This window comes from Orbicella faveolata, unplaced genomic scaffold (genome assembly GCF_042242905.1).
Source record: "Orbicella faveolata isolate gen_17 unplaced genomic scaffold, um_ofav_v1 contig_15, whole genome shotgun sequence".
Classification (NCBI taxonomy): Eukaryota; Metazoa; Cnidaria; class Anthozoa; order Scleractinia; family Merulinidae; genus Orbicella; species Orbicella faveolata.
Window position 1 is genome coordinate 2884987 of NW_028301542.1, and position 21427 is coordinate 2906413.

Genomic DNA, 21427 nt, shown 5'->3' on the forward strand with positions numbered 1-21427 from the left:
AGATGGTTTGGAAGCAGGAGTACCAGGTGGAAAAGATTGCCTTCGTCATGACAGCAATAATCCTGAACATCCTAAGCTTTAATTATTTCATTCTCTTTTTGAATTTAACTTAAGCTTAATCATGTCTCTTTTCTTAAATTGAACGTTTTTTTCACTTTGCCGGAAGATATATAATTCTTATTTTCTTTGAATTTTTGTTTGATGTGGGTTTTTACTGTGATATATCTTCACTAACATCCATGCTACCTTGGTAGAATTTATTGTATAATTTATTTGTTATAATTTATTACATTTGGTTATTAATATTTGCTCAGTGTAGTGGTTATGTTTCAGTGTTCCCTACTTAGGAAATGTTACCACAAGATAGTCATACGCTACAAAATTTAGTCACTTTAAGGCATGGTACTAAAAAAAGTCTGCGAAATTTTAAATCGCGCGTTTAGGAATATAGCTTGGTACTTTGCCAAATGGTACTCTGAGGTGCTTTGCGAAATGATACTTCATGTTACTTTGCGAAATGTCACTTTATACTCTCTGAAATATTTGTTGATGAAGTGGTGGGTACTTCAGGAAACTTTGTAGGGTGTTCATTGTTTTTGCTATTATTAATTTGTCTTGCTGACCTTGTTGGGCATATTTCGTAAAAACACGGTTTGTTTCGTCTGGAAAAGATACCGCAAGCCCTACTTTGAAAATAACAACGGCTGAGAAACGAACAGAATGCCAACTTGTCATTATGTCCAAAAATCGTACATGCAAATCAGCATGTAAGTTACAAAGTAGTACTTTCCATTTGCGTTTCTTTGTCACTGTCAACGTTATAAAGGGGTGCGTAACTATACTTTGTGTCTGCCATATCCAAATAAGGACAATGCAGTAACATCATCCGTTCAAGTTGTTCCTGGATGACAGTGAACGAAGGCCTTTCAGCGGGATTTTCCATCCAACACTGTCGCATCAGTTCATACCTGAGAAAAACAGTGGCAGGTGTCAGTCATCAATTGATGAAAAGAATGGGTAAGATCAGATAGAAAGGAAACTTACATTTCATCCGAGCACATCTGTGGTTTTTCCATTCTGTATCCAGATTTAAGAGCCCCTAAAAGTTCATGTTTACTTATGGTAGGATATGGTGTCCCACCTAGATACAAAGAAAGAAGGAGATTAAAGAAAAAGATCAGTTTGTAGTGAGTGGCAGTCCTGGAAACTATCTTGCTCATTGCAGATCAAAGGCAAGTTCATTGACCATTGTGATCAACATTAATATGTCTAATATGTTATTTTAAAGTTGTACATCCATAGCGATACAGCTGGTCTTGCAGGTGAAATTAGTAATAGGCCTGACAAGTGATGTACAAGTGAGATCATTTATAACCACTTTGAACTACAGCCAGGTGCGTAGAACATGGAGTGATGAACTGATCCAAGCTGTTGTGTTTGGCATGCGAAATTACAAAGAAACCTAAAAAATTACTGAATATGTGAAACCCACGACGTTACCAACTTAACAAGAAAGCCAAAAGTAAATAGATTCCAAAATGGCAAGTGGAAAGAAAGAGTAATAAAATATCTCACCGATTGTTAAAATCTCCCAAAGTAGAATACCAAACGCCCACCTGTTAAGATATAACATAATATATAGATTTAGCTAGGCTTAAAAGGGGAGCTCCCATAAAGTACTTAAAATTTACTCCACACAATAATCTTGAAAGAAAGTCATCAATAAGTATATTTGACCAAACCGAATGATATTGAACAAAACGAGTCAATCTACATAAACACAATATGCATATCTTTACATCCGGGTATCAAGTAGCAAATCCTTTCTTAAGGAAGGATGATCGAATGAAAGAAATGTTTAAGAAAATTCGTTAAAGATTGATTATCATTCAAGGTAAATCCGAGAAATGCATTTAGAATTCGAATTCCAAATTCTCAAAGACGTGCGGTGTTTAAATTCAATAACTATTCACGCTAAACGTAATTTAAATATTATTTTTTGCTGACGGCTTTGCAATCATTTTATCGCTCGTGGTCTTACCAGTCTTGTTCTAACAACCGTTAAAGAAATTCACCGTTAAGCATTTCACCAAATGAGTAAATTTGGCAAAAAAAAAAACAAAAACAAAAACAAAAATAAAAAAACAAACAAAAAAACAAACAAAATAAAAACAGGAAATCTCCATACGCTGTAACACCACGTGCAAGAATCAAAAAGCAAATCCTTTCTTGGTTTTACTGCAATTTGGTAATAGGCCACGTTCGATATATCAATATTCTAACATGACTCCGAGGCTTTCAGGAAAAACTTCTATGGTTGGTTTTGTTTTCTTTGAATCCAAGTCTCTTTTGGAAATTGAGAGACAAAAGAAACTTAAAAAAAAAATGTACCATTTTGAACCGAAAGCCTCAGATCCATGTTAGAATATTGATATATCGAACGCGGCCTATTCACTCCAGTGTAAATCTTCCAGCCAGAAATTTCAAGCAATAGTTGTGAAGACTGAATTGAACCAATCGTTTCGATAGGTCAACAAATCAACCACTTTTCCGCTGTGCTTACCGCTTTGTTATTTCTCTAAACATTTGAAACACGCTGTAAACCAAGGCTGCACGCCTCGGTCGACCTATTAGCCGGAGTACAGTTGCCATGTTGCGCGACGTCATTCATGGGTTTCTAAATTGTATGAGTATACATGGTGCTCCGCTGGACGGCCCTGGGAGCCTTTAGAGCTCCGCTATAAACTTTATCAGATTCCCAGTTATTGGTTATTCCCTGAAGGAAATTTTCCATCCTGAACCGCAATATTTATTGTCACGTGATACAATAGAATAGATCGGAAACTCAGACTTTATCAAACGCTTTATAGATCAACAACAAATTAATTATTTAATTGACATCTTAGTCAGCACGTCATAACGTCGCTTTTGAACTGTGAGCACTGTGCATTTATTTATTTTTTCAATACTTTTCTCGCCAAATTATTTCAAAACAGTAACTGTAGCCTATAAACGCTAGAATATTATTTAGCTATTTGAATTGAGAGACTCAAATCGGCAAACTCCGTATGTAGCGGTTAACTTGGATTCGATCAAAACCGATGATTTTTAACCTCGCCGACTCCCCCCTCGGGATAATTTTAAACTTACACGTCACTCTCTGTCGTGAACATTTGATCATGAATGGCTTCCGGTGACATCCATTTGACTGGCAGTTTTCTGTTCTTTGTAGCATGGTACACTTTCTCAGCGTACACGTTACGCGACAATCCAAAGTCGGCTATCTTCACCAGCTTGCCTTCACAAACGAGAACATTTCTCGCCGCCAGGTCACGATGAACGAATCCTTTACGCGACAAAAACTCCTACGTAAAATATAAAAGGGAAATTTTGATCACTGCGACAGAAGTTGTTAATGAAAATGAAAACAGTAATCTGTTAAATAGGCTTTCAAAGCATTAATGTTAATATTACAAATTACAAACATATTGGCCAATCTTGGTATTATGCACGTAATCCAGCTCGTACCATTCCCTTCGCTATCTGCCATGCGAACGTCATTAGGTCAGCGGATGTGAGGGTATCATCGTCATGTAAGTTGTCAGTATCATTGTTGTTACTGAGTCGAAAAAATGCACATCTGTTATTGTCGCTGGTGCACTGAAAAGAGAACAACTCTTAGTTGAAGTGTATATGACAGAAAGTTTTGTTTTTAGAAATCGAAAAATAAAATTGGTTATCGTTGCTTTGTTCCCGCGTTTTAGCCCGCTGAAAACGGGAAATGTCACTTCCTGTTGGTTAAAAGCCGCGTATGGTGGAGGCCTGGAGATGGTCAGGCCCATGATGACGTCCAAACAAGAACGAAAGTCGACATATTTTTTCAAACCAAACAAATAAAAGCGAAAATAAGTAAGAGAAATATACTATGAATTAGACACTCGAACGTTGCTCCAATTTTGGTTTGTAAACATCCACGAAAGATATGAAGACCTACGTTCTTATTTTGACGTCACAGCCTGACTAGTCCCAGGTCTCACACACACGCGGTTTCTGACCTAACAGGAAGTGACATTTTACGCTTTCATATGGCTAAATTAAACGCGGTGAAGAAAAATCGATATCCAGTTTTTGTTGAGTTCCATGTCATGATTTCGAGTAGATTCAATCAAGCATATAATGAAATATCTGTCATTTAAACTTGAATAATTAATTAGCTGCCACAGCTCAACTCTGGGACGTACAAGCAAACTCAGACAACCACTGTGGTAAAACAGGCGGTAAAAAAGAGGAGGGATGGAACCCTACCCCTGGAGTTTCGTTGTAATGAGATACAATTATGTTAATTATTTTGCTTTTAGCTTGCTCTGCAAAATGACATATTTTTGATATGATGGCATTAAGACCGCCATCTTGGATTTCACTATTTTCTGGGATTAATCATCCAAAATGACACTAAAATCTAAAATTGTACTAGTCTTGTGAATGTTGCCCGAAAGAGCTGGTAAAAACGAAGAATTCTGTCCGAAAAGGCGAAGTTTCTTGTTTTCTTTCTTACTATGGAAATATCAAATGACATGGAGGCAGTTGACATGTCAAAATCTCGGCGAGGGTTGAAAAGACAGCTTCTTCTCTTAGTTCTGAAAAAATCTTAGGGGCTTATATGTTCGAGAGTTAAACTGCAGCCTACCCGCAAATTTTGAGCAGAAGCCTGAACGTTCCGAGGCTTCAAACCACTCCTTCTAAATAAATGCATGGAAATAAAAAAACTTTTGCAGCAGAAGGGACGTTTAGAAAATTCCAGTCATTAAGCATTAATGCTGATGTTAATATTCGCAATGTTTAAATTCAGAGTAGGTTCCAAGAATTCAGTGCTGTTTACAAAGCGAGAACAAGTTAAATTCAGCACTACCGAACAAAAATCCATCTAGTGGAAAGTACTGGAGAATTTGCACTTCAGACCACTACTGGCTACCTCAGGAACAAATTAAGAGTGCAAAGCGAATAAAACGAGAATCTGAATTACTTCATGTAAGCTCCCTTTATCTATGACTCCTTCGTTTTGATAATGAGGGGCTGCATTTCTCGTCTCTTCAGAAGCTTGTGTGATCTAAAATGTAAAACAAAGTAGTAGAGAGTTTTATGGTTTTTGAGGCGTCCTGTTATGGACGAGTCTTTACTCTCACAATGCCTCTCTCCATTTAAAAGTATTGTGGCTACTAACAAATTATATAAGCCGGGGCAGCCTTACAAAGATCTATGACCGGGATGTAGGGGTACCTTGCTGCGGGCGACAATCTGGGGGCGGGGGGCGGGGGGTGGGGGTGGTGCTAATACTTCTACTTGCTTAACGCTGTAGAAGACCAGGGAAGCAGGAGAAGCTTCCAACCTCTCCACAACACCACTTTGGAGAGTGGACGCTGTAGAGAAAGGGCCGTTAGTTGAGGTTGGACTGTATTGACTTAAGTCAATAAAAAGTACAGTTTGGGTAAGTAGACCAGTTTTCTATAAAACTCACTGACCACATTAAAAGTGAGGTAAGATTTTCAATTATGTCACTTTACCTGCTGTCTTGTTTTCCTGAGGTAGTGAAGTAAATCCCCATTCTTTGCAAACTCCAGTACAAGGAACATGGGATTTGTCATAGTACAGCAGGCCAATAAGTTTAATATGTTCAGGTGGTACCCGATTTGTTTCATGAGCTGTATTTCCTCTAGGAAATCTTGCATTTGTTCTTCTGTGGCGCCATCTAGAAGAGCAAAAACAAAAAACATTTTTCACTACAAGGTTTAAACATAATACCTCACAAATACATGGGCGTGCGTCAATCAAAACTGAAACATTTAAACAGGATTACAATTTTACGCCTATTTCACAATATTACCAAAATGGTTAACTCAAAATATATCACTCTTTGCGACTTTTCATTTTGCCTATGTCAAGACTTTGAAAGGTCGTTTTAAGAACCTTATGTATATTTATAGGTTATAAAACGCTGGCGTAAGCAAATCATACTTTGTAACATTTTCACAGCAACGGTCAGACCCATCTTCATTTGCTGCTGCTCGTTATCCGTCTTGCTCTGCGAAGATTTGTTTTCTTTTCCAACCTCCATAGTTTGTTTTAAAAGCCTGCCACTGTATACTTTCCCAAAAGCTCCTTCTCCAATAATCTTATCCAAGGTAATGTCATCAAAAAGCACTTCAAACGGATCAAAGAGTTCTGAATTGGATCTGAAAACATGTTTATAAGAATCAAGAGCCCGAGCCTTTAACATAGGAAGTACTTAAGATGGCTACTGAGAGTAATCATTTATCGCCTGACGCACGCTAGTTTATATGGTTTTATTTGTGATTACATTTCAAATTTCATTCTGCGAAATTTTTCCGAAATTTTCCTCCTGTGGAAAAAGTAGTCTGACAGATTTCCCTGAAAAACGAGCTCCAACTAAGGCAAAATATTTATTACCAGTGTGCAGATTTTTTAACAAAATCCCACGGAATAAAACGCCCGAAAATTGCACGGTAAGCGTTTATTGTAGTCTTCTTGACGTCATCGATATCGACTTCCCTTGAGCGCGCGTAGATTACTAGGCGCGTGCCGTCGTACAAGTACATGTTCAGGTGGTCACCTTAAGATCATAAAACAATCGATTTAAGACAACATTAATTTTTCTGCAGCCTACTAATTTTTCGAAGTTTCTTTGGCTATTTGGCACGAGAATAGGGATGTGAAATATTTATTTCGCTTTTTTGTTAATTAACATCTATTGGTATTGTTTTTTGTGGTCCAGTCCACAACCTTAAATTGTTTATTGTGTTGCAACAAGTTTATACGTCACACAAGTGACGTATAAGTTGTCTATGTTCCTATTCAGTCAATCAATCAATCAATCAATCAATCAATCAATCAACCAATCAAAACTTTATTTATCGAGGGTGACACGTAATAGTTTATCAACTAATAAATTTGTGGCGCTCTTAAATGTACTAAAAGTTAAAAATCTACTATAAACAATAATCAAAGATTATCACATGTTCAGGTGGTCACCTTATCACTATTATTCCTATTTTTTTCTTAAATGAAGCACACGCATCATTAACTGAAGCCGACTAAGAGTATTCTTTATAATTTATACTCACCGACACTTTCTACGATATCTAAAAGCAAACCATACTCCACTTAAACATAACAGAGCCAAAAGCGAGCTCCCCACAATCTTCGCAACCAGTGACAAAGAGGATTCCCCAGTGCTCTCAGCATGATAAGTCTCATTGTTGTCATTGTTGTTAACAAGATTTTCTCCTATAGAGTCTGAAAGCAATAAAGAGTGAAATATGAGAACACCATTTAGATAACAAATTTATTTCTTTGACAAAATCATTTTGTATAACTTTTCAACTTGAATCAGTCTGGTTTAAACTTGTTGTTATCATTATTGTTATTATTATTTCAGCGGCGATTGTAAATTACTTTAAAAGCAGTCAACTCACAACAGTATTTCATAAAGTATGAATATCCCTTTATGTTAAAGAACACAAATGGTACAAAGTCTGATATAATATAATAACGATGATAAAAAGAAAAAACTTCGACAAAAGTTACAGCTTATATCAATTCTGGATAGGCTACAGAAAAGGCTACAGCCGGAAAAGGGCAGTTAGATTGGAATACATTCAACAAGTAACGCTGATGCAACAGATCGTTAAAGAAAGGGATTTGAAGCTGTGGAATAGTCTGGTAGGTACTACCTCGTTTCCCCTGCAGGATGTTCTCCCACCACGTAAGAACAGGACCCTACGCGGTAGGTCCCATCCTTATCAGGTCTCATGTGTTAATATTGAATGGTTTAAATAGAGTGTGTCGTTAGTTTTTAGTACTGGGACAGTTTTAAACTCTATAAGTACCTTGTAAGTTTTAATGTCTGTTAAGAGTGCGTGCCTGTAAAAATCAGACAAATTCTTAATTTCGCGGCAAGGGTCGAAAATTCAATTTCGCTCATATTCTTATGGTAGATAGGCTAGGGCATGTCAAAAACTACTGGATAGTTTTTTTTGGCAAAATATCCTTTTATTTCAAAGAAATACGCAAATTACCAAATTCCGTTAAAATCGTCATTTGACGCACCATTTTATTAAGCAAGTTTGAGAGCCTCGCATGCAAAACCACATCATTCTTCCGCCTTTAAAACACTCAAATATTTTTGTGCAATGTTTAAATGTGTACTGGGTTGATTTTAGGGAATGCTGCGTTGTCTTTTTGGGTGCAAAACAATTAAATTTCGAAGACATGTATTTCATTCACTTAAAAGTACTTCGTGAATATAATTAATTTTCACCATGTGCGAAACCTTCAAATGGATTAAGCTTCTGGTGGTTGAATTGCAGAAGGATGATCTACAGATTCCTGTGAAAATTTCCTTGGGCAAATGATTGTGAGCGACGCGAGAGCTTTTCAAAGTACGTTAAAAATGCAAATAAATTGAAATATTTGACCATCCGTCGTCAAATTTCAATTTACGGGTTAGACGTATATTTTAGCATGCGCCACATGACTTGACCTATAATAAGTTGAAATAGACACAGAGCTGATAATTTTGAAATGTTCTAACCTTATTTGTTGTAAAAGGCAGGTCCAAAGCCGATTTGACGTGTTTCTAGTGGATCTCTCACCATTCGCCGCACATAAAGCAGAAGTTTGCTTTTGTTTACACAAGGTTAACGTCCGATGTACATCGCGTACCGTCAACCTATTATTGGTCGAATACCATGAATCTGTGACCATCTTTCTGCGCATATGAACATCACTGCATCTAAGTCAAAAATGGCTGAGTCATTTGTTGATAGTTGCTTGCTGTGCACTGCGCCAAAATATTACGTTTGATCGATTGCTGACCATTGCTGATAAGCTTGTCGGCGCAGCACAATCTTACTGCCGTTATTTGTTCGTCTGGCAATGCTGTCACGGCATATGCTGCACATTTTGATCTATTTTGTATAGAGCACTCTCCGGATAAGTGAAACAATTTAATCATTGTTCATCTGTTTGTTCATATATATAATAATATGTGTATAGTTTAGTGTACGATGTGGCGAAGAGACCAACTCTTGACTGTTCTGGACGAGTTTAATGTACTACGTTTCGGCCGTTCGGCCTTCTTCAGGTTAAAAGTTAAAAACTAAAAAAAACTATTTACAATGGTTGCGATTTACAGAAACACTGACTTATATACAGAGCAGAAATATTATGATTGAGGTTACGAAATACAACAAAGGTCCAAATTACAAGGTGAAAAAGGATTAGATAATCAAAGACAAATACAGAACAATGGGTGACATGTGAATACAAATAAGGTGAATACAAATGAGTGACACAAACTAGAGAGAAAAAATCTAACTTAATTAGTAGTGTTTACTCTGAAGTAACAAGCCCCCCATTGAAGGCCTCTGAATGAATGTAATTAGGTAAAAATCATAACAGGATCCCAGGAAAGGGCCATTAAACTACAGTAATAATTTCCCTTCCAAAGCCCCTGAATGAAAAGCCGACAACAAACATAACAGAATCCTTGAAAAGAGCTCTTGAACTTAGAAATAAACAAATAACAAATACAGAATAAAATTAAAATGCGTCATATTGGAAAAGTGGCAAATCACAACTACTCAATTGTAGTAATTAATACGGTGTCTTGATCTAAATTCCCGCCGTTTGTTAAGACCACGAGGATTAAGGGTAAATAATTGCGCGGACCAATAAGCTTCCCTAGTGAGTAATAATTGTTCAAGATGTAAGGAATTTTCAAAAGACCTAATTTGTTCAATGATGATGAAATTGATTTGAGAAATTTCATGTTCAGAGTTATTAAAGTGGATGGCCAATTCGCAAGTTCTTTTGTTCTTCAGCATGTTGGACTTGTGGTTACGAAATCTTACTTTAAATTCAGTCGAGGTGGAGCCTACATATTGCAGATTGCATTTGGCACAAGTGGCTAAATAAATAACATTTTTTGACGAACAAGACAACTTTTGTTGAATGGGATATTGACGACCAGTTGCCGAACTTTGAAATTTCGAAGCTTGAATTAAATAGTTTTTACACAGATCGCACTTCTTGTTGCATTTTGAACAACCTCCGTTTTCTTCTCTTTGATTTCTACTGGAGGCTACCCGGAATTTTGATGGCGCCAACATCTCCTTAAGATTTTTGGTTCTACGATAAGCGGAAAATATCGACTTGGATGGAAAAATTTCTTTGACTTCTGGTGAGGAGTGTAATAGATAAAAGTGCTTTTTGATAACTTTTTGGATATCTGGCAAAATTGGATTGTAGTCGAGCACCAATGGAAAAACTTTCTTTGCTGGCTTGACCTTTTTCCTCAAAAGTTCGGCTCTTGGTATACTAAGAGCTTTGTCGAACTGTTTATCAACAAGCTCCACTGGATAATTTTGCGATTTCAAATACCCTTTGTATTCCTTACATCTATTTTGTAGAAATTCGTCAGTAGAACAGTTGCGTTTGATTCTTAAACTACAATTGAGTAGTTGTGAGTAGTTGTGATTTGCCACTTTTCCAATATGACGCATTTTAATTTTATTCTGTATTTGTTATTTGTTTATTTCTAAGTTCAAGAGCTCTTTTCAAGGATTCTGTTATGTTTGTTGTCGGCTTTTCATTCAGGGGCTTTGGAAGGGAAATTATTACTGTAGTTTAATGGCCCTTTCCTGGGATCCTGTTATGATTTTTACCTAATTACATTCATTCAGAGGCCTTCAATGGGGGGCTTGTTACTTCAGAGTAAACACTACTAATTAAGTTAGATTTTTTCTCTCTAGTTTGTGTCACTCATTTGTATTCACCTTATTTGTATTCACATGTCACCCATTGTTCTGTATTTGTCTTTGATTATCTAATCCTTTTTCACCTTGTAATTTGGACCTTTGTTGTATTTCGTAACCTCAATCATAATATTTCTGCTCTGTATATAAGTCAGTGTTTCTGTAAATCGCAACCATTGTAAATAGTTTTTTTTAGTTTTTAACTTTTAACCTGAAGAAGGCCGAACGGCCGAAACGTAGTACATTAAACTCGTCCAGAACAGTCAAGAGTTGGTCTCTTCGCCACATCGTACACTAAACTACAAATTTACGTAGAGACATTGTATCCGTTGGATCCTCTTACTGGGAGTTCATCGTTTGGTACACCATTTTTACACTGCTTAATAATATGTGTATATTTATATAATCGTATTCTATAGTGTACGTGGCCTCGGTCCAAATAACGTTTGTTGTACGTTCTGATGTTTCAGACAACAGCTGATAAAGCTAGTGTCGGTACTCACTAGAATTTAAAAAAACTCGCCATAAACAAATTATAGATCAATGAAGCAAGAACTAGCTGAAATAAAAATGGGAAATCACAACGTGTCTAATTCGTGAGAAAAACAGACTAAATTCAATTAGTAATTACGTGAGTAAATAGCCCTGGCCATGCCATTTTATTTGGCGTATTTTGTTTGTTTAGTGGCGAGGCATTGGTATGTTTGTAACAGAAAATAGAGGACTGTTGTCAATGCAGTCCAAAATTATTGTCAGTAAAATATTGTAAATAAAACACCTATTGACCGGTTACCTCCGCGGCCACCATTTGGTCGTTCCGATAAGGGTTTCATTTTTGTCTTTACCCCTATTAAGCGGCCACCCAAAATTTAAACACTTTGTTTCGGAAAGGGCGATGGCAGATAAAAGTCTGAGATTGAAGGTGCATGAGAGTGATAATTCAAACACACGTCTATCATGATTGCCTTGAATTGTCTCCATGTTCACCAAGAAATTTATAACCCGATAGTGAAAAATTAAATATTCAAGGTACACCAACCTCTATTTAAGCAGCTAGCCCCATCAAGCGGTCACCACCCATTTCCCCGAGGGTAGCCCACTGTATTACATGTAAACCAAAAATAATTGCAAAGCGCGAAAAGATCTAGGTACGAGTTTAGCGTTACAGTATTACGTAGGGCATGTAGGTAACGGTGGTCGAGTAAAAGATAACAACAGGGGCAATGGTAAACAATTCATTCTTTTTATTTCTTAATTCAATCTCTTCCTACTCAACACGATTGTGTGCTCCCAGTGGTTCAAAGCCTTACAGAGCCTTACGTATTAGGATAGAAATTGTCCTACCCCTACCCCGTTAAAATAGGATGACAGCATTGCGTGACGAACAAGGAACCGCTGTAAGCAAGGATTCAAGCCATCAAACCATGATGATCAAGCGTAATATTTTGGTGTAGTGCAAAGCAAGCATCTATCTACAAATGACTTAGCCTTTTTTGACTTAGACGCAGTGGTGATCATATGTGTCGAAAGAGGGCCAGAGATTCATGGTATTCGACCATTAAATAACTTGACAGTTGGCGATGCACATCGGACTTTATGTAAACAAAAGCAAACTTCTGCTTTATGTGCGACGAATGGTGAGAGATCAACTAGAAACACATCAAATCGGCTTTGGACCTGTCTTTTACAACAAATAAGGTTAGAACATTTCGAAATTATCGGCTCTGTGTCTTTTTCAACTTTCTATAGGTCAAGTCATGTGGCGCATGCTAAAATATACGTTTAACCCGTAAATTGAAATTTGACGACGGATGGTCAAATATTTGCATTTTTAACGTACTTTGAAAAGCTCTCGCGTCGCTCACAATCATTTGCCCAAGGAAATTTTCACAGGAATCTGTAGATCATCCTTCTGCAATTCAACCACCAGAAGCTTAATCCATTTGAAGGTTTCGCACATGGTGAAAATTAATTATATTCACGAAGTACTTTTAAGTGAATGAAATACATGTCTTCGAAATTTAATTGTTTTGCACCCAAAAAGACAACGCAGCATTCCCTAAAATCAACCCAGTACACATTTAAACATTGCACGAAAATATTTGAGTGTTTTAAAGACGGAAGAATGATGTGGTTTTGCATGCGAGGCTCTCAAACTTGCTTAATAAAATGGTGCGTCAAATGACGATTTTAACGGAATTTGGTAATTTGCGTATTTCTTTGAAATAAAAGGATATTTTGCCAAAAAAACTATCCAGTAGTTTTTGACATGCCCTAGCCTATCTACCATGACAATATGAGCGAAATCGAATTTTCGACCCTTGCCGAGTTGTTTTCCATTTTTATGGACAGGGACTCTTAAAAGCTATTATTATTATTATTATTGTTATATTATATTATATTATATTATATTATATTATATTATATTATATTATATTATATTATATTATATTATATTATATTATATTATATTATATTTTATAATAAAGTTTCCATATAACGCGCGCTCTGATTGGCTGAAAGAGCGTGCTTTATCAGAGAACAGAGCACGGGTTGATGACGGTAAGTTGGCTTTCAAATTTTTGCTTCGGAATTTTGACAAATTTGCCCCAAATTTACACATCCGCTGTGATTCAGACAAACGCAATGGAAACGAGCTCTTTGTCTGTAGTAAATATGGCTCACAGAGACCAATGTTAGCAACATTAGTGTTAAAACTGTACTAAAATAACAAGTTTTGCTAGATTTCCGCCACAAAACACGTAGCGAAATAAACAAATTCTCAACCTAAACAGTGCTTCGATAAAAGACATATTTGTTACGAAGGCAGAAATTACACTTAAGAAGTAAAACAACGACAGAAAACAACAATTGAACTGTCTCTGTTTATGAAGAGAAACTTTATTTTTGTATTAACGCTCAATTGCTCAAACAACACTTACATGCAGTGTAGTAATAACGCTCGTTCTCCGGTCATCTCAGCGAAGTGAACCGACGAGTGGTCAGTGTAAAGCTTGCTCTGATATTCTCTTCTGTGCTCGGAGTAGAACCAGTGGGAGCCGTTTAGTCTTTCTAACTTTTACGCTAGTTCGGGCATGCAATCTTGCTGCATGCGGCTACAAGCCGTAAATAACTGTAGCTCCTTTCAAATTCAACTCGGCATTTCGCATATTCATCCGCAAGCTTTGAGCTCAGCGTTTCGTAATTTCCACTCGAAAAGTGCACGTTTTCATGGGCCACAATACGGCCGGATTCCTCCGGACTATCAACCTTCACCTGCCTTTAGATCCGTATTTAAAAATTAACTTAAAAAGCGAACTTTGAAGGCATCGTTCTTCTCTCGTAAGCCGCTCAAACTACTCGAAACTAAAAGCTTAGCTGAAGTCCAGTTTGTGATTGACAGCTGTCGCTTCGTTAGTCAATCAAATTATTTGAACAATTCTAACAAGGATTGTGATTGGCTTATTTTAGCGTGCTTTATCAGAGAACAGTGCACGGCTGACGCCACTTTTGCTCGTTTGGAAAATAAAGTTTGGTTTGAAAATTCAGCCAAATGCGTGGGGAAATTATCGGATTCTTTATCATAAAACAAATAAAGAAGCCTCGACTGTGTTCTGTTCTGTTGTAAAGCACTTAGGAAGCAGTAGAGCACTCAAGAAGTAGGGAAAAACACTCGACTACGTCTCGTGTTTTCCCCTACACTTCTTTCGTGCTCTACCGCTTCCTGCGTGCTTTACAACAGAACAGAGCACAGTCGAAGCTTCTTTATTTGTTAAATATTAAATTATATTATATTATCTTATATTATTTATTTATTTATTTATTTATTCATTTATTGCCTTTACGTCCTAACAACATTCTGACAACCACTTTAAACACTTTATAAACACTTTATGGTGGAATCTCTCCTCACGGACACCGTCATAATAAAGACATTCAGTTCTGCCCATTTGCTGTAATAATAATAATAATAATAATAATAATAATAATAATAATAATGAATTTATTTAGACGTCGAATGTATTTAGCACTATTGTGCTAATTGGGAACACTGTGAATTAATAACCAAATATTGCAAATAGAAAATAAACTATTAAGAATCCCAACTGGTGGGAGGCTGACCAGTTGGCTATTTACACAACGCGGTCGAGGAATTGAACTCGGGGCTACCGAGTACAAATCCAGATAGAAGTAGGGTGGAGGATTTGAACCAGGGACCTCCAGATTTCAAATCCAGCGCCCTAAACCACTCGACCACGCTGCCTCCGTATAAAAGTGGTTTGATTGTATTCTTCAGACTCGGAGCCACTTTAAAAATCAAAATCTAACTAAGCTCCAAAATACAGAACAAGGAACATACTAGAGCATCAAGATAAGCTTGCATCATTTAAATGAAAAATATTTCAAAAAAAAAAAAAACTTCTACCTCTACATTTGTGCAAATTGCAGCTCTCTGTGGACATATGTGTCCCTGGGCAATCCATTCCGTTCCATTTTGGCGCTGGATTAGAACATGTGCGAGCACGTGTCCTGTGTCCCCCTCCACACTTCACATTGCATGGTTGCCATGACGACCACTGGCTCCAACTGCCATTCACTGATGATTAAAGGGAATAATCCATGACATGAAAACCTTAGAAAGTGTATAAACTGTTGACTTTTTGAATTGGTAAGAAAAAGATCGTTTAGCTTATGTTTTAAAACGACGTTTTTAAGATAGCGTTCCAGTGTACAACAAGACTTTACGGTTCACGACAAAAAGGTTTACAGATTTTATTCAGAATTCCAATCCAATGAACTGGAGAAGCCAAGGGCCTCATCGAGGCAGGTGCTTAATACCAGTTTAAATATTTCTAGAAGTAACGGAAATTAATATTTAGATCAGTTGGCTGGGGACCCAAATGTAAATCATGCTACCTAATATTAGTTAGAAAAATATCACGGGATAAAATTTGTGAAGTGTGAGGTTATGAACTGGTAACTAACCTCCAACAAACCGGTAAACAAATATGGTCCATGCATTTCCAACGTTATAATTCCATAAACAACTGTTGGATCGCCCATGTCTGTTGTACGTCATGTCACCGTTTAATCCACTCCAGCACTCGTATCGATGTTCTACGCCAAAATACCAGAAGCCATTCTCATACACTTGAGTAGCACACTCGTGAATCATGGATGCGAGTGAATTGGCCAAATCTCTCTCGTTGACAGAGTACCATTGGAGTAACACTGGTAGGGCGCGTGGAGTAGCGTCTTTGAAACAACCGACTGGTTCATACGGGTGCAGTGCCATGGTATCTGTGTAGAGAAGACCGGATAATCATTAAGTAGAGAAGCCAAGCTATAAATTAGCAACCTACAGCTGGTGGTTCTTGCGGCGCATTTAACGAGAAGCTCTAAGTGTTCACCATCTCCTTTATCTTGCGGCATTAAAAGCCACTCGTTTCCCCCTTCGCCGCTGTATTTCATTTTGCCATCTTCCGAGAAGGAGTGCACTGTGTTCATAGCCATATTGGTACAGTTATAAAACATCCTGAAAATTAAAAACTAACTCAGCTCCGAAACGGAAAGTAAGGAGCATAGTGGAGCATCAAGTTAAGCTGGAATCATTTTAAGGAAAAATCTTTTACAAAGGGCATCTACCTATACATTTCTGTAAATTGCAGCTCTCAGTTGAGATATTTTTTCCAGCGCAATCCATTCCGTTCCATTGTGGCGCTGGATTAGAGCACGTGCGAGAACGTGTCCTATGTCCTCCTCCACACGTCACGCTGCATGGTTGCCATGGCGACCAATAACTCCATCTGCCATTCACTGATGATTAGAAGAAACAATTCGTGACATGAAAGATTTGAAGGTGTATAAACTTATGACGTTTTAAGTTCTTGTGATATCTACCTTTACATTTGTGCAAATTGCAGCTCTCTGTGGCGATATTTGTCCCAGCGCAATCCATTCCGTTCCATTTTGGCGCTGGATTAGAACATGTGCGAGCACGTGTCCTGTGTCCCCCTCCACACGTCACACTGCATGGTTGCCATGACGACCACTGGCTCCAACTGCCATTCACTGATAATTAGAAGAAACAATCAATTAAATAAAAACTTAGAAAAGGGTAACTTTTGAAGTTTTGAGTTTTTGAGAACTCTTTTTACATTTGTGCAAATTGCAGCTCTCTGTGGAGATACTTGTCCCAGGGAGATCCTTTCCTTCCCATTTTGGGGCTTCATTAGAGCATGTGCGAGCACGTGCCCTGTCAGTCCCCCTCCGCACGTCACGCTGCATATTTGACAAGATACGACCACTGGCTCCAACTGCCATTCACTGATGATTAAAGGGAATAATCCATAACATGAAAACCTTAGAAAGTGTACAAACTGATGACTTTTTGAATTGGTAAAAAATGATCGTCAAGCTTATGTTCTAAAACGGCGTGTTAAGAGAGCGTTCCAGTGTACGACAAGACTTTACGGTTGACGACGAAAAGGTTTACAGCTTTTATTCAGAATTCCAATTCAATGAACTGGAGAAGTCAAGGGCCTCGTCGAGGCAGGTGCTTAATGCCAGTTTAAACATTTTTAGAAGCAACAGAAATTAATATTTAGATTAGTTTGCTGGGGACCCAAATGTAAATCATGCTACCTAATATTTGGTAGAAAAATATAACGGTGCAAAATTTGTAAAGTGTGAAGTGATCAACTGGCAACTAACCTTCAACAAAGCGGTAAACAAATATGGTCCATACATCTCCCACCCTATAATTCCATAAACATTTGTCGGATCGCCCATGTCTGTTGTAGGTCATGCTACCGTTCACTCCACTCCAGCACTCGTAGCGATATTCCACGCCAAAATACCAGAAGCCTTTCTCAAAGACTTCCGTAGCACATGCGTGAACTATGGCTGCGAGTGAATTGGCCAAATCTCTCTCGTTGACAGAGTACCTTCGTACTAACACTGGTAAAGTGCGTGTACTATTGTCTTTGAAACAACCGACTGGTTCATAAGGATGTAGCGCCGTCATATCTGTGCAGAAAAGACCAGATCATCATTTAAAAGAGGTCAAGCTATTAATTAGCAACTTAACCTCTCCTAGCTGTTTTTCATTTTGGCATCTTGTGAAAAGGGACGCTCTGTGTTCCTGGCCATTTTGGCACAATTATAAAACATCCTGAAAATCAACAACTAGCTCAGCTCTGAGTTAGCTTTTTATTTTCTCCATCAGGGATGTATTTTTCGACGCTTTTAAATTTTTAAAAAAATATATTAGCATCTTAAATGTTTAACGTGTCGTGAGAAGGGTGTGCATGGACAATGTTGAGCGATTGAGTAAAGATACAGAACTAACAGGAAAAGAAAACGTTTGATACGAACTTTCATTACATAAAATAGGTAGGTGGTAGCAAATCGATGAAAACGATATCCCACATGTGAGAATATCATATTTATCCACCCATGTGTAACATCATTTTTAATATCATTTTTGTCACTTAACTGCACTTAAATTTGTCGGTGTATGATCTAAACATCTTCGGATCTTCGTCGGAAGTACTAGGCAATCGTCGTCAATCTTCGGAAATCTTCAGAACTTTTCGTGAAATGTTCGTTTTTCGTCTGGCCTTCGGACAACTTTTGGAGAATCTTCGGAAATCTTCGGAAAATCGCCCAAAACGTCGTTATGTATTATGATATTTTTATTTAATAAAAAGAAAATTACCTGGTCGCTTGGAGATACGAAATTTCTCTCCTCATGTTGAAAGCACTAGAAGACAAATTTCGCATCTCGGTGCGGCCATTTAATATCCTCTAATTAGAAAACAGTTCTAAGAAATACGCGCGCTGATTGGTTAAAAATCGTGGTTCTATAACTCGATGGAAACACAGAACTAGCACGAGCTGTCGACATAATGATGGCGCGGACAAAGATAATTTACATTTTCCTTTTTTTCGCTGCGGTGTTTCCTAAAAGAAATAGAAAACACGTTCTCCGTGTTTCTGTCAAGTTATAGAAACACAAGTGAAAGTTTGGGAGAACTCGCGGAAAAGCTGTGGAAACACTCGCCTGCGGCTCATGTTCCCACAGAATTTCTCGTTCTCCCAAACCTCCACTCGTGTTTCTATTAAACAATCAGATTATGCGCTCGAGATTTCTATGGCGTGATAGTTGACGAGAGCGCAACCCGAGTCAACTATCACGCATAGAAATCGAGAGCGAATAATCTAATTGTTTTAGTATAAATCTACTAGTCGTTCAAAACTTTATCTAAATGCTCTGAACAGACACTTCGAAAACGCCAAGAAGCGGCCGTTATTTTGTTAACAAGGGCACACTGCTACGCTGCTCACTGTCTACAACAGAATAGATTGTGAGTAGCGTAGCCAATCAAAGAACGGCATTCGTGATAGAACGCTAGTAGATTTATACTAAAACTCGATAGAAACACGGTACATGGTTTCTATTTCTTAATTATAAGGCCAAAATTTCAACACCGTTGTTGCTTTCGAAAGATTATCCTCTGAAAATACATACTTGACTGTGAGGTTTTGCTCTGCGGGATGCCTTCATTCGGCCAAGCTTGTAGTATTACGATTCCGATGAACATCAATCCGCAATGAAAAATTGCGTTGAAAACGATTCCTCGCTTGAAATATTCTCGGGTAAGAATCCGCATTGTGATAGCTCTGACAAGAAAAACGCTCTTTGCAGTAATTACAGCAAACCTCAAATAAACTTTGTTCAATTCGCTTTTAAACAGGTGATGTTGGGTTAATATTTCATTCAATCAACAATAATAAAATACGGCAGTCAATTGTTTATTTAACCGACTACAAGATGTTATCTCGAGGACTTTAAGAGGACTAAGTCAGTCATTTTTCAAGAACGGAAATATGAGAAAAGAAAATGCAATAAGCTGACTATAAGATTTTAAATTTTGTTTCGTGCAGACTCTTATAAATTTGAAACAGGTTTAAAAACCAGACAAATTCAGCTGTATTACCCACGCACACCTAACTTCATGTCTTTGGGGTAAATTTTCATGGGATCTTTCAGTTAGACGTTTGCTCAGGTCCCATGAGATTTGGTCCCAAGTGGAAAATAATGCTGTTTTGGCCTAGGCTGTAGATGAAAACGATCTAATTAATCTTCATGTGATCGCAGTTTATTATGGCTGAGATCAACATTCTGAGAAACAATCAGAAAGATTATAGTAGACAGTGCTTTAACTTAAAACCAATTTATCTTCTATAATATTAAACGTTACGTGAAAAAGTTTTCATGGACAATGTTTCTGAGTGAGCGATGGATTAAAAGTACAGAACTGACATACACATACTGAATGAAAAAACGTTTGATAGGAACTTTTTTATGGCAAAAATTTGGACATTATTGCTTCTTGCACAATGGTATCTTATGACTATACGTACTTGACTGTGAGATGCCTTCATTCGGCCAAGCCTGTAGTATTACGATTCCGATGAATATCAATCCGGAATGAAAAATTGCGTTGAAAACGATTCCTCGCTTTAGATTTTGTCCGAAAAGAAACCTCATTGTGATGGCTCTATGGAGAAAAATAAAACGTGCAATCGTCTCAAAAATAGTTACAGCAAACTAAGACAAAGTTCCTGCAATTCGCTGTTTAAGTCAGTGATATTGGGTTATTTTTCTGTCGGTGTCATCTCACAAGAGCGGAAAGATAAGAAATTGAGTTCAACAAGCCGACAATAAGATTTTTGTAGTTGTTAAGGGCAGACTCTCACAAAGTTGAAATTGGTTGTCGTGGTAACCCGGTTTACATATCTTCAAGGAGAATTGAAATCTGATTTTTGTAGTGAAATTTTCGCTCCGGTCTTGTGAGACGTAGTCTCAAGTGAAAAATGATACAATATATTGGCCTTGGTTATGGAGGAAAAGAGGCTAATTACACTTCATACGGTCACGATTTATAATAGAAATATTGAACCACTACATTGAAATACATCTCGCACAACAACTTAGTACCACCCACTTATTACATTGCACACGCACGTATTATCGGACTGCTTAGTCATTAACGAATTCATAAACTGAACACTGTTATAAAATTCAAGTTGATATCTTACTCGAAGTCGAGGGATTGCCAACGACGACGACTTTAAATACAGATTATTACATGTTAAGAACCTGATATCGTTTTTACTGAAGAGTTTTAAATACCATCTCGCGTTCGAGCGAGTCTTCGAGCTAATGTGCGACATGGTGCTTAAAACTCGTGAATAAAACAATATCATGCTCCTAACATCTTGTAATTTGTTTAACACGTACATATCCGAAAAAGTGGGAAAACATAACTTTCTTTAATGAATCATTTCCTTGTTCGGAAAAAGCCTCCGGAAAGAGCAAAAGTCTCAGCAACTTTATAATGAGTGGTATTGTGACCGGATACTCCCTTTCTGGAACGCTCCACGATTGGATTTGGGAAGTGACAGTAATTGAAATAGAGTTTCCCCTTGAATCTGCTCTCTTGAGCTATGCAAACTGTATGCCTTGTAAAAATGCAATAAGTTCTAGGTTAGGTTAGGCTGGGGTTTAGTGTTAGTTTCCGTAATTC

The 21427-nt window shown here is 37.5% G+C and overlaps 1 protein-coding gene across 1 annotated transcript; it reads right to left on the bottom strand.

The window, feature by feature from the left end:
• Nucleotides 1-239: 239 nt before the first annotated feature.
• Nucleotides 240-19541, bottom strand: LOC110055066 (uncharacterized). Its single transcript, XM_089287940.1, has 15 exons — nucleotides 19366-19541; nucleotides 17547-17861; nucleotides 16734-16904; nucleotides 16479-16649; nucleotides 15819-16133; nucleotides 15259-15429; nucleotides 7140-7320; nucleotides 6013-6230; nucleotides 5562-5746; nucleotides 5024-5107; nucleotides 3529-3660; nucleotides 3151-3365; nucleotides 1576-1616; nucleotides 1045-1141; nucleotides 240-968 (listed from the first exon to the last, which is right to left on the bottom strand). The coding sequence occupies exons 1-15, from the start codon at nucleotides 19505-19507 to the stop codon at nucleotides 773-775; spliced, it is 2634 nt and encodes an 877-aa protein (XP_089144066.1). The 5' UTR covers nucleotides 19508-19541; the 3' UTR covers nucleotides 240-772.
• Between the last annotated feature and the right edge of the window lie 1886 nt (nucleotides 19542-21427).

Coding starts and splice junctions, on each gene's coding strand:
- LOC110055066 (XM_089287940.1), bottom strand. CDS start 19,507: ATGCGGATTCTTACCCGAGAATATTTCAAGCGAGGAATCGTTTTCAAC. Junction 3,661..5,023: donor ATAAAGGGAGCTTACATGAA/GTAATTCAGATT, acceptor TTCTCTTTTCAG/TGCACCAGCGACAATAACAG. Junction 3,366..3,528: donor GGCAGATAGCGAAGGGAATG/GTACGAGCTGGA, acceptor TATTTTACGTAG/GAGTTTTTGTCGCGTAAAGG.